We start from the raw sequence: 13,151 nt of genomic DNA on the forward strand, positions 1-13,151 counted from the left end.
CAGTTGTTCAAGTGTGTGTGTGTGTGTGTGTGTGTGTGAGTGAGTTTTCACCTTGGCTGCCTGTGGAGAGCAGGCGACGTGAACTGTGCTGGGCTTCACCCCATTTGCCTTCGGCCTCTTGTAAAGTGCGAAGCGGCTTTTACGTCGACCTCGGTCCCCGTTGGGCAGAGAACCATTGTACCTACACGCACACACGCATAAACGCAAATGTAAACACACAAAACAACAGGGCGTTTATTGTCTAGGCAGCTGGATAATGCGCTGGAATAACAGTCACAGTGGAAAACGCCTGAGGCATTTCGCCGCACTCACAGACCCATCCACAAACGGGTGCCTATAGTTTCCATGCATGCATTTTAACAACAGTGCAGAATGTCATTACACACAACAAAGTCCTCCAAATGCAAGACCGGGAAGGCTGAGAAAATAAACAGAGAGAGAGAGTAATTTGGGCTGGTATTTGTCTGAGGAAAGCAGAATAAACAGAGCCGAGTCTCTGGCCCTCAGCTACACCCCGACTCTACAGTCAGGGAGAGTTTATCACTTATTAACTTCAGGATGAAAACTTTCGGAAGCCATTCCTCGTCACCGTCTACTCCAGGCTGTTTCTGAATTTCCGAATGTTTTATTGCAAAAAAAAAAAAGAAAAAAAAAAGTGTTTAATTTCAGCTCTGACCAGCATATAACTTCCCGTTCCCGTGAGCAGCAAAGCTTTACAGAAGACGCTGCATGTAGTTTAACACATCCAGAAGAATAAGAGGTTCTGTCCTCATTTTGACCCTCAATTCAGATGAACTGCAGAGAGAAGGCTCAGAGTACACAAACGCACAAGGACTTTTCACTTCAAACAAGTTATTTTTGAACTCATTGTTGAGTAGTTTTCTTCCATGTTTGTTCATTTGTTTTCTTTAGTTCTAGTTCTGCAGATTATGATCAGTTTTCATTTACTTCCTGATTTCATATGTCACTCTTTGCACCTATGGTTTATTTGATTTAGTTTGTCCTTTGCGTCTTATCTTAACACCTGCGATTCGGCTTGTTGAATTATTTTCTGGCTGTAAGAGGAAAGTGCAAGAAGGCAAACATGAAATGTAAGCTCAAATATTCAAAGTGGGATTAGGCTTTGAATATTTGACCTACCGACTGCTACAGTAAAACACATTTTAAACAGTTGCACCTTTAACAATTTATAACTCATCAAATCTTTTACACTCATAGCACTACCTGCTTCAGGCAAAACACTGTTTTTCCATCTTGCTTACTTGCAACTGAAAATAGATTTTCTGTATGTACGGTAGTACTGCTGGAACCCAAGATGTGGGGACCCAAAGTGGGTCTCAAATCAATCAACCAGAAATTAATACAAAAATTAATAAGAAATATTATTATAACAGCGGTTGAGGTTCTTTGTGTTATTATACTTCATCATAGTGCTGGAAGATATGACAGAAAAACATATCACGATGCAAGCGTTTAATATCGGTCGAGAATAATTATTTATTAGTTTTTTTGTTTTAAATGTATTAAATGCTGCCAAACTGGTGACGTGGCCTTTCTGGTTTTATCCACAGTTTTTGCTCCGTCGTTTTTTACTTTTAAGAATTCATGAGGCACGGTGGAGAAACATGAAACTGCTGCTGCGCAAGTTATTCAGCAGGTTGTTGCTAGGTAACCACAAGTTAATCAACAGGTTGCCGGTAGAGGCTGGGCGGCCAAAGTCCGCCTACATCCCCCAGAATGCTGTGCAGTTCTGGATTGGAGTTCAGTGAAATTAATGAATATTTTCTCAGACGTATTGTTACTAATCACTTGTCTATCGCGATATGAATTGTTATTGCTTTCTTGTCCGACCCTACTTGATCATTTAGACTCATCTGTAGTGCTTGGATTCTTTTTGTGGGGCAGAAGCTAAAAAGATGATGAATCGCAAATGTAAGCCAAAACAAATTTAAATAATAGAAAACTAATAACTGTGGACTTCTCAAAAACTTTCTATGAGATGTAGTTTGGGAAAAAAAAAAATTACATCAAAAAGTATTAAGCAGACATTGAGTGTACTACTTGGATGTGTTAAAATGCTCTCATGCAAGAGTACTTGTCCTATGGGTCTTTGATCAATCAGACCTCAACTCCACCCACACACGCTTGGCGTCGGGTCCAGTAAAGGTAGCTCAGGCATGTTGTGAGGACGCCCAGCCTACGGGGCTAAACGTTTCCTCCGCGAGAGCCCAGGCACTAAAACTCAAACAACACCGTGAGGATTTGTGTGTAACCATGGTGAGAGAGAGCAACGTTTGGGAAGAGTTGTCATGGCACAAGCGTAACCATGGGGAAGTTTAGCCCGTATCCATAGAGAGGCCACGGCAGACTACTTGCAGAGCTCGGAGGGCCGCAGGCGGTTCAAAGGCAGTCTCCTGAGGGAAGCAGAGCTGTGTGTGTACATGTATCCAAGCTTTTCCCAAAAGTGGAGGGATCAAAGGTTAACAAGAAATTAGTGCAAGCCTGTGAATATGAACCTGCAGGCTGTTTGTGCTCAGAAAGAGCTGGAGCTAGGACGTTCTTTCCCTGTAACCCAAGAGTAACCAACTTATGAAAGTCTTTTTCCTTCAAACACGAAGGACATAAAGTCGGCTAATCAACATAAACAACTTCTGTAGAGACAATTCCCAAAAGACGCACACTGAAAAAGGCAACGATGTTACTCTGAAGCTCTGTGTTTATGTTTCTGTCTAAAATATTACTTAAAGAAGTTAAAATTTCATTAAAAGCTCCAACTGTCCACATGTACGTATACTTTAAGACACAAGAACTTATAATATATCTTGGCTGCAAAGCAGAATGCAAAGCAGGATCCATCTGACTCAGACGATTAAAAAGACATTTGAATGAACTGGCCTGTCAGCTCATCACCGTGGGTGAAAAAGACTCATAAAACACTCATACCGAACAGATTACATAAGAATCGGACTCAATTTAAGTTTGATTCGAGTTAAAGCGTACCGACATGCAAATATATTACACAACTGAATGAAATCACGTGTCTCTCGGGTCCAGAGGGAGGGCAGATACCAGAGCAGCAGGTTTCTTCCTACCTGTTGATGAGGTGATTGAAAAAGTAGGCCATCTTTTGACTTCCAAACAACGTGAGTAAATAGTGTAAACGCTTCACTTCAACGGCAAATCATTTTGTCACAGAAGCACATTTATGCACCAGCTTGTCTTTTGATTTCACTAAACTAGCTATGATTGTTGATGACTGGAGGCAAGTGCTGTTTTGTGGGCAAAAAATAAAATGCTGGAAATGTGACTAATGCAACAATTTGTTTCCACCACCATCAGTTTCATATTTTTCTGCCATTCAACACGTAATACAGCAGAGATAATAGACCTAAAGCAAGCCTGTTGCAAATTATTATCCAGTCCTTTTATAAGGATTTATTAGCATTCATGTATGTTATTCAGTTGCTAAGTTGTATAGTAACAGGTCACTTTAGCTTCACGGCAGACTTCTCATGGGAAGTCCGGTGCTAATTTGAAATGTTTACAGCAACAAATATCTGTGCACCTTTTACAATTCTGCCCTCCATGTCAGTTTCCATTACCCAGAGAGGGTTTATGTTGCAGATGGGAAAGGTTAATGGAGCAACCGGCCTCGTTTAGCACAGTAATGGAGCCATTTCCCTGCAGTAGGTCAGCGAATAAAGGTCAGGGTTAAGGGTTCGACTCCTATGATTGAACCGTTTAAAGTTTTAAAGAGCAGCTTTACTTTCAGCTGAGGAGGGTGACGTCTCCTGTTGCAGGGCACATAAAAAAAGTGCCCATCTCAACCTTTTTCAAAAAAAAAAAAAAAAAATCCGGTTGGCCTGACCTAGAATGAAAAACTATGGGTGGAAAAAGCACAGCAAACGGAAAACTGGGGTTCTCCCTTGTAAAGGCATGGAACTACAGTATGTGCGCTGCTTAATGTGTTTTTTCCACTGGGGAAAATTTCCACGGTCAGCTCTCCCTGACAATGCTGCTCCGGCACAGCCCAGAACAACACACCGTGACTCGGCTGTGTGAGGCGGTATGGGGGGAGGACCTCCCGGCGCCGATCCGAGGCGTACAGGGAGGATGGTTGGAATATCTTTGTGGGCATTACAGACTGTGGACGTCCGTCCCGCTCGGTTTGGGTAAGCTGAAGAAGCAGGGTGGAGTGGAGTGCTTTTGTTTTTTTTTTTTGGTGGTTTTTTTCCCCCCTCAGTTTGATTAAGAAAAACAAACATGTGACGAAATGAAATGTTCTGATCAGACGCTGCGGTCAGCCAAATGTTATCTCATCTAGCGATGGGTTTCGTTTCCTTCTGAAAAAATAACTGTTCTGTTCTGGAGCAGGACAGAAATACCTCCAGTGTGTGCGCGTCTGCGTGGGTGTGTCTGCGTGTGTGTATGTGCTCCACTGTGGAAACAGTGGAATCCAGTTTGATTCCTTGATAACCATCCAATGCTAAAGAATCTAATTCTGCTAACTTGGTGGAAAATATGAACATATCCAGAGGTTCCCAACACTGAACACACCTAAATCGTACTGAAGTTATGTTCGCCCCTCTCCATTGTTCTGTCATTGAGTCTGAGCCGTCCTTGTGCTACAGTGTAAACAAAGGAACAATGCAAAGGCATGTCTAATTGTTGATACTGAGTCTCTATCGGGGTAATTCAGGCAGATTACCAGAGTGAAGAAACGTAAATATAGCTAACATTTCCACTTCTAGTCGTTTGTTTGCTGCTTTCATTTTCCACCATTGCTACAGGCAAATAGGGTAACTCTGTACTAACAAACCAAAACCAATAAAAAACATGCTTCTTATAGATACTGGTTAGGTTTTTATTCTAAATCTGGTTGCTAGATTAATTTCTCTTTACCTTTAATATCATCATTTCCACTCCTACTGGTCTGGGAGACTTGGAGTAATAGGATTGCAAACTTTGCAACATTTTCAGCTGCTGCAGTTCGCGTTCACACTGCACTAAGTCAAACACTCCAAACCTGTTCCCCCTCCTCGCCTATGGGGGCGCTGTACGAAGAAACGCTGAAGGAAACGACACAAAAACCACGAGAGATTGCTAGCACAAAACTCACACGCTTGTTTTGTTGTTTCTGTGGTCGTGCAGGGCATTCTGGGTAATGCCCTGCACGAGCTTATAGTGGAGCTTTTGGAGCAACCTCAAAGGTAAAACTAACTTACAAGTAACTTTACAGTAAGGTGCTGGAGCTTGTTTTAAATCAATAATTCCTTAATGTTGATTAAAAGGCACTAAATAAGAAAAATAATCTGCCAATAGGAGAAGACAGTTTTCCCACTGGCAATTTTTTTTTAAAACAAGATCCTATATCTTGCTGAAAAGTTACTTGTAGGTTCGTTTTGTCTTATGTCAAGTGTACGGGGACTAGAAATTAGACCAAAAATACTTGGAAAGAGTTTGGATTTTTGCAGCGTACATCCCAAATCTGGCCTCCTTCTTTCTTCCTGTGCCTCAGTAACAGAAATAAAGCACAAAAAAGGGCTTGCAGCTTTAGAAAAATCATGCTTACCCAAAAAAAAAAAAAAAACCAGAAACAGCATGGAAACATATATACAAATATTTATGTGTTGTAGGATTGAAATATTTCCCATATGTACAGAATTAAAACAAACAGAAATACACATTTTCTCTAACATCAGGTTGGGTTGTTTACATTTTCACACCTCATGATTGAAATGACTGTAATAGAATCAGCGTGTGAAACTTTCTGAGCGTTATTAGTTGACGTTATTAGCTTTCGCCTACCCGAGCACAATGAGCTCCCCGTACTTCACTGGCACTTTGGTGGACGAGGTGGTGGAGATGTTTTCCTGCTCCGGGGAATACATCGGGCCCTGCTGACTGAGGCTTGCAGGGGGGGGGAGGTCGGACGGGATCCAACAGGGTGAGGCGGGACGGGGTGAGGAGGAAAAGAAGGCGACGTCGATCGAGCGGAGCAAGAGGAGGGGTGAGGAGGAGATGGAGAAGGGGAGAGGGGTCAGCTGATCCTCAGCTCCAGCCTCTCATGCTCCATGTGTTCGCGTGTCGCAGCGCCGCCTGTCCTGCCCTGCAGGAAGAGACAGAGGAAACGCACGCATAAAGCTCTGCTCGTTTTATTTACACTGACACCAGAGGAAGAAACACACATGTCTGGATTCCAAATATTACAAATTTTTTAAAATGTAGAGTAGCATTAGCAATTTCAACAGCCTTAAAAAAAATAAATCAGATTTCAGATTTTTACTCTACAGAAAGTGGATTTATTGGCTCTACACATGTTCATCATATAGTTGCTTTGTGTGTTGCACCATTTGTCTGCAAACTTTGGCAAAAATATTTCATGTACAAACACATCGTTTTATATTTGATCACTAGTTCAATTCATCAAGCACATTTAACTGGCTGCTACTACTCCATTACAATGTTAAAACCCCAACATAAAATACAAGGTTTTGCAGATTTAATGAAACTTGCAGGGCCAGTCCAAGGTTGAATGAGGCCCGGGCAGAATTAGATATTTGGGCCAAAACTACGCCACACTTAAACAATTAACTAAGATTTATTGCAGTTTTTGACAATATGTTGATATTTGTTGCAACCCTCATATGTAGAAAACATTTTACACATTTCACTGAAGAAAATCGTACCTACAAAACCTTTTTGACCCTCTGAGAAAAACAACTCAAATGTTTTGGGGTTTTTTTATTTAAGAACTACAGTCAGTTATCGATGCTGTTTTTGAGTTATCCTCTGAAGTAAGCATCTGTGTATGACTTTCTGTACGCAGGAAATCACAGAAAGGAGAAACGAGGGCATGAGAAACAGAAGGCAGTGGACTTCCTGCGGCGGCTTTCTGAAACAGATCAACACGGGTTTGAGTCTAACTCGTGACCTTTTTGTAACAGCTCCTTTTTTCTCCCCACCACTCACTAGACGGGCAAAACCGAGAGACGGATTTATCGTACAATTTATTTTACATCATGACTTCGCTTCCAGGCAGCCTGCGCCAGGCGAAGCGGTGCATTTCTCCTACGATTCCCAGAGTGCCCATCTGCTGGGAGTTTCCACCACCACAAATGCACACGGTGTGGGACGTAAAGTGTTTTTTTTTGTTGTTTTTTTTTTATGAGTGAGGATGGGCAGGAGCAGGAAGAGTGATGAAGCGTGGGAGGCATTCAAGAATGTAAATGCATCCAACATCTGAAGTCCAGATCGTTCTGGAAGGACTAATTATCTGAGTGCTTTACACGCACTACAAACCACAATAAATTGTGCTTTTCAGTGGGAACCATTAGGTGTGCCCAACATGCACTAAGGTTTTATCAGCACCAGCTGTCCTGCCCAGGCACATGCTATTGTTAAACATCACTGTCTGAAGATAGAAAAACAGTTTTCTGCATACAAGTTTATTGACGAGCACAGTTTGAGAACATTATTCCAGTTCAATCAAATTCAAATAACTCTTTTGAAATCATTCTTTTGACCTCTATAGAATACAGAAAAATAGACTTTTCTAGCCAATACACACATTCAAATACCGCTAAATAGTTAATGATAAATAAAAGTTGTAAACAGGAAATGTAGGTCAATCAATATGTATCGAGCAACATATTCTTCCAATGCAGATGATTTATTAAATCAGTTTTTATTTAAAATTACAAAAAATAATTTTTGTGTCCAACATTTTCATACTCTATATTTAATGCTGGTGATTGTTATTACATTATGTAATACTCTTAAAATGAGTGCACATGGAATTGTATGAAATAAATATTATTGAAGGTATCAAGGTTATTCGATCCAGAATAATTAGGGATACTTGTTACATTTCATGGAAAAAATAAGTCCCAGCGGTTGCATCACTGTCTTTTTTTAATGCCAAGGTGGGGCTGCTATGTTCATATTAGTTTAGATTTGTTTGTATTTAAGACATTTATTTTTCTAAATGAAAACAGCTTTTGCCAAATTCTCAAGAACCACAGCAACATTCATTTTGCAAACTGTGGTATTTTCATGCTACGAACCAAAATTTGTGACTTTAGCCAATTCTTTTGTTGCCGTAGCTCCAAATTTGTGCCGACATCGATGTTTTTCAGCTCCCAAATTTGTTTTCGCACTTGCTTCATCATTTACGGTAGCTCTATAAATTGTTTGGTTTGAATTATTATTATTCACTAATCCCACAAGAGGCATAAAACAATCAAACATGCACATTAAAATCTTTGATGAACTGTCCAACGAGTCTGAAAAACCCAAACTGAGTAGAAAAAGCCACGAAATAGCATCAATTGACTTGCCTTCAATATTTTTTGCTGGTTTAGAATAAGAAAAATGAGAGAAAGTGTGCGTGTAACACATTGGTTGCTAATATATACACCACAAAACCCCACAAAAAAAAAAACAAAGCACTGGTTTAAAGGGGACATTTAGAAAGTGTTCAGCGGTTCACTTTCAGAGCATCAGCACTTTGTGCTGTGAACCTGCAACGTTCCCACACTCACACAGGAAGCAACTTCGTGTTGACATTAGCGACTGCTCTGTTGTTTGGTTGACCAATGTCAGGAGAAAAGTTTCACTTGGTCTTGTGCTGCTAAAATGTCGCTGATAGCAAACTGTCTGAAGGAGGGAAGGTATTACACATTTTTACTCAGAAAAGGTGCGATCACAGGATCCAGAGCGCCGAGACACTAAATTAATGCTACATTTTCCATTTCAAGATTCTTAAGAGGACTTTTTATGTGTAAATACAAACATTTCACATCGAGTTTCCTTGCTAGTAAAAGTCCTACTGATGTCTTGGTGAAGGTTCTGTGGATAAAGATCTCAACAAAACATTATTATGACAGAAAGAAGAAAGAAGACAGTCCACATGTGATTTCAGCGATACATATCACTTCACTACCTGAAGATGACAAGATGTGGAAGTGAAACGGAAATCCTTACGCAAATGTTATTTCTTGATTTGATGATTTTAATAAAACTGCGTAAAGCTAAAAACACTTTTTTTTAAAATATGGTTTCCATGCTTCTCTAGTTCTGCAGTGGCTTTAATGTAAGAAAGATATGAAAATTATTGTTGCTTTCGTATGTTGAATAGAGGTTTCATTCGTTTCTATTCAATGTTTGTTTTCAAGATTCGATTACTCAATTAGTTTCAATAATTGATTAATCGCGATTAATTGTTTCTGCCCTTATGTCAAGCCAGAAACGACGGTCCTGTACCAGTGATGTACGAATCCATACCATTAATGAATTCATACTTTATTTGTCCTCTGATTCCAACTCCACCTGTTTTGTAGCTGGACAAGTCGATCAAAAGTTTCTCTTCCTGTTAAAAAGGAAGTTGTTCCTTTTCACTGTTGCCGCATGCTTACTAAGTAAGAAAGATTAATGATTTCCCTTAAACGAAAACGTGTTTTTCAGTAATAACCTGATTTTGACTGCACTGCATTATAACTAACGCTAAAATTCTAATGTATGTAGTTGAATCTAAATCAGTTTAATAAATGACTGAATTGAACTGATGTTTCTGCACATAAATTGTATTTGTTTTGCAAATTATGAATTGAGCTGTTTACATACAATGAATCGACTTGAATTGATGCAAGGAAGCCATTTCTCTCTCTCGCTCTCTGTGTGTCTCATCGATGACAATTTGATGACATTTGAACATTATTTTGAAATCAGCGCAGACGGAAAGCTACACTCCTTTACAAACTGTCTCCCAGTCTCACCGCAGCTCCTGTGAAGCGGTAACACAAGAGTTTTAACGCTCGTTTCACTTCTGATCTATTTTTAAAACCCACATTTGACAAAGGAGCGACGAGCCGTTCTCCTCTCAGAGCAAGGGTGGAGGTGAAACAATTAGTAGCAACACGGAGATAACGCCGTTGCTTCACGCGTTTAAATTGTAACCAGCTCGTCCGCAGCAGCAGCAGCAGCAGCAGCGTCTTAACAAGCTTGATTTCAGCAGATGGTTGGGGGAGGGTGGAGACACCTGAACTGCTTCCCTGGCGAAAAACGGGTTAATCCCACAAAACTCCAACAAAGTTATCAGAGGGTCCACACAAACATAGCGAACTATGCCTCGTGCGTGCATAAGTATGTAGGGGTCTGAATAGAGCTACTAGCTGGACTTGCCAGAAATTGATCGCTTGAGTATGGATCCAGACAGGGTAGGGCAAAAGATTAATAGACCCGGCTGCTGAGAGTCCTGTAGCAAGAGTTTAGTCTACGTTTTTGTTAAGGACTTCGGGTTTTTTTCTTTGGGTTGTCAATTTTGAGGAAATGGTAAAAAAAACCAAAAACATATCTCTACCGTTCTACATTTTGCAGCCATTTCTGCACGCTGTTTTTTGGGAGGGGAAATGCAGAGAATCTCATTGGTGGCCCCCGCAACAGCAGGCTACATTGATGAGCTTAATGTCAATGAACGTGTGCACAATAGTAATAAGAGAGTGGAAAGCTCTGGAAAGGTCAGGAGAACAATGCCTTGAGCAGAACATTTGGTGCGCTGCCGATTTCTTTAGAAGATGTGGGGGGAAAAAATAACTGCGTCCTGAACATCTCTGGAACGTTTCAGGATAAGATGTGATCCGTTTCTCCCGCTGCAGGACTGCGGATGACAAACAGCCTGTTAGATAAATCTGGTGCATTTGTACCCTGTAAAATACCCCGAATCTATTCTTGTTCACCTCTGTCCAACTCTTAAACACACAATGACCAAATAAATCAAAAGGAGGAAATCTTCAGATTACTATCAAATGCAAAATGAATTTCTGGGCAGTCTTTATTTTTAGATTCCAGAAGACTGAAAATAACTACTTAGAACCTTAAGAGAGAAATTAGCTGGCATGGATCGATGTCCAAGCGAAAAGGGATTCCTAAAGCGAACAAACACTTGGACTAAAAATGAAGATAAGAGTTTACTCAGCCTGTTTTTGTAAAGAAATTACAGTAAAAAATTATTGCTGAAACGATTAATCAAATTAATTGTGAATAATCGCTTTCTTTTTTATAATAACCGTCCACTAATTTAGTAACTGGACTCAATAAAGGCCATCTGGGGAAAAAACAACAAATTCAGAGCAGTATTATAAAACTAAGTAAACAATATATACATTGTTTATGATAAAATCATATTTCTCTGTAAATGTGTTTTAGCCAAAACGTCTTAAGTGTATCAGTTCTAGCTTCATCTGGTTTACTAAAGGAATGCTACAGTACCGCATTTTAGGCAATAAAATGTTTATTTTCTTACTTACAAAAAGGAATTGAATTACTTGTTTATTTGCATTTCCCTTTGTATTTTGGACTGAGTGGTTAAATGAAAAATTTGTAGAATGTGCCAATTTTTTTAAGCCAATAATTGATCCATTGTCAGAATAATCGATTAATCAATTACTAAAATAACTGTAATAAAAATGCCATTACGATTTTAAAAATACGTCATCTTTTTAACAACCTACAAACAGGGTTAAAGGAATCTAAAGAGATTGCATTTTGGGGAAAAAACACAACTTTTACTTTTTACAGCCATTGTCCGCTATTCACTCGTGTTATGAGTGTGTGTGTGTGTGTGTGGGGGTGGGTGTGTGTGTGTGTGTGTGTGTGTGTGTGCAGTTTCTGAAGAGTGTGTCTGCACAGCTCTGCATGACACTAAAGCCCGGCATGGCCGCTTGCCAACTGCTGCTAAGCTACAGAGACACACAGCGCTGCAACAATCGAGCCGGGGAGCTCAGAGAGAGGCTGACTTTGCAGGCTGAGGTCACAGACTGTAGCAGCAAGCTGCTGACAGCACACAGAGCGACCTCATAAATCTCAACGCAACCCAGCACAGGTGACACCTGCCACTCCAGCAGAGAGAGAGAGAGGAAGAGAGAGAGAGAGCTCGACACTTGACAAACCCACGGCATGGCACCTAATGCAAACGACATGAGGAAACACCTTGATTCATGCTGGCGAGGAAGCAGCAGCTGCGCCTCTGTTTACCGCATCGCCAAGCCAACCTGCAAACACGACTGACTACGGCCTGTTTCAGTGCATAAAAACAAACGCCGCACTCAAACAGTATGTCCAGTTTTTTCTCGTTTCTCTTTCTTTCACGTTGATTTATATCTTGAAACGGGACAAAATGGGTTCAGAGAGGGAACGGCTCACCGGCTTCACGCCACTTTGGCTGATTCTGGCTTCTCTAAGAGCGATGGCTGACAGCTTTCAAAATGTTTCATTTAGCCTTCCTGCAGCGAGCCGTCTCTAACTATTAACACTGGACTCACCGAAGATGTAACATTAGAGTTTTATGTCAAGGTGTCTGATATGATGTGAAGTCACATTTATTTATTTGTTTTTTTATATAGAGCATTTTCAGAACAACTAAAGGTAAGATAGTTATTTGATTGTGCTACAAAATGTCTGAAAAAATACATAATGCTGCCCCTTTAAACAACATTTAATGACTTTACGCCGGCTTTTTGCTGGCTGTAATAAACTTACCGAAACCCTGTCAAAGATACTTGACTAGAAAACAAAGCCCAGCGAAAACTTTTCACGTCAACAACTTGAAAATTTTGTTTGCATCCAAATTTTTTCCCCAAAATAATTACAGAATTTCTGGCATAGCACATGATCGTCCACTAAAACATCAGGAAGGAGCAAACTTTGGAGAAAGAAACACATTAAACAGGTTCTATAACCTGAGGGTGTGATAATAAAGACCCCAAACCTGTTGAACTACAAGCTAAATAAAAAAAAAATATATATTTGACAAAAATTTTTTAAAAAATTCAACATGCAGACACCAAAAATGATTCATTTTAATTTTCACAACGTGTTTGAAAGAAACTGCCATCAGCAAACAAGGACAAGAGCAACAGCTGGACGACAAAAAATCCAGAGACTCCAACATGATTGTTGTCTTCATTACTGGAGAGCGGTAAGAGTATCCTCGTGTTAAAGTGGGTCAGGAAATCAATAAATAATTACGGATGCTAGGAAGAAGCTCAGGGGTGATGATATGAGTCTGGCCTCCTGTACATGCAGAATGGTTCAGGACGAAACGGACCCGCTGCTCTGCAAACACTACAAAACAAAGGATGCGATCTCTAAAT

General features: G+C 40.3%; 1 protein-coding gene across 1 annotated transcript in view; it reads right to left on the bottom strand.

Moving 5' to 3' along the window:
• Positions 1-13,151, bottom strand: part of peli1b (pellino E3 ubiquitin protein ligase 1b) — a 46,950-nt gene that overhangs the window by 13,284 nt on the left and 20,515 nt on the right. The window contains exons 2-3 of the mRNA XM_032553379.1: positions 5,809-6,109; positions 52-181 (exon numbers count right to left, since the gene is read on the bottom strand). Coding sequence (XP_032409270.1) covers positions 52-181; positions 5,809-5,891 — 213 coding nt within the window. The 5' untranslated portion in view covers positions 5,892-6,109. The remainder of the gene's footprint in view (positions 1-51; positions 182-5,808; positions 6,110-13,151) is intronic.

This window comes from Xiphophorus hellerii, chromosome 22 (genome assembly GCF_003331165.1).
Source record: "Xiphophorus hellerii strain 12219 chromosome 22, Xiphophorus_hellerii-4.1, whole genome shotgun sequence".
NCBI classification, from domain to species: domain Eukaryota; kingdom Metazoa; phylum Chordata; class Actinopteri; order Cyprinodontiformes; family Poeciliidae; genus Xiphophorus; species Xiphophorus hellerii.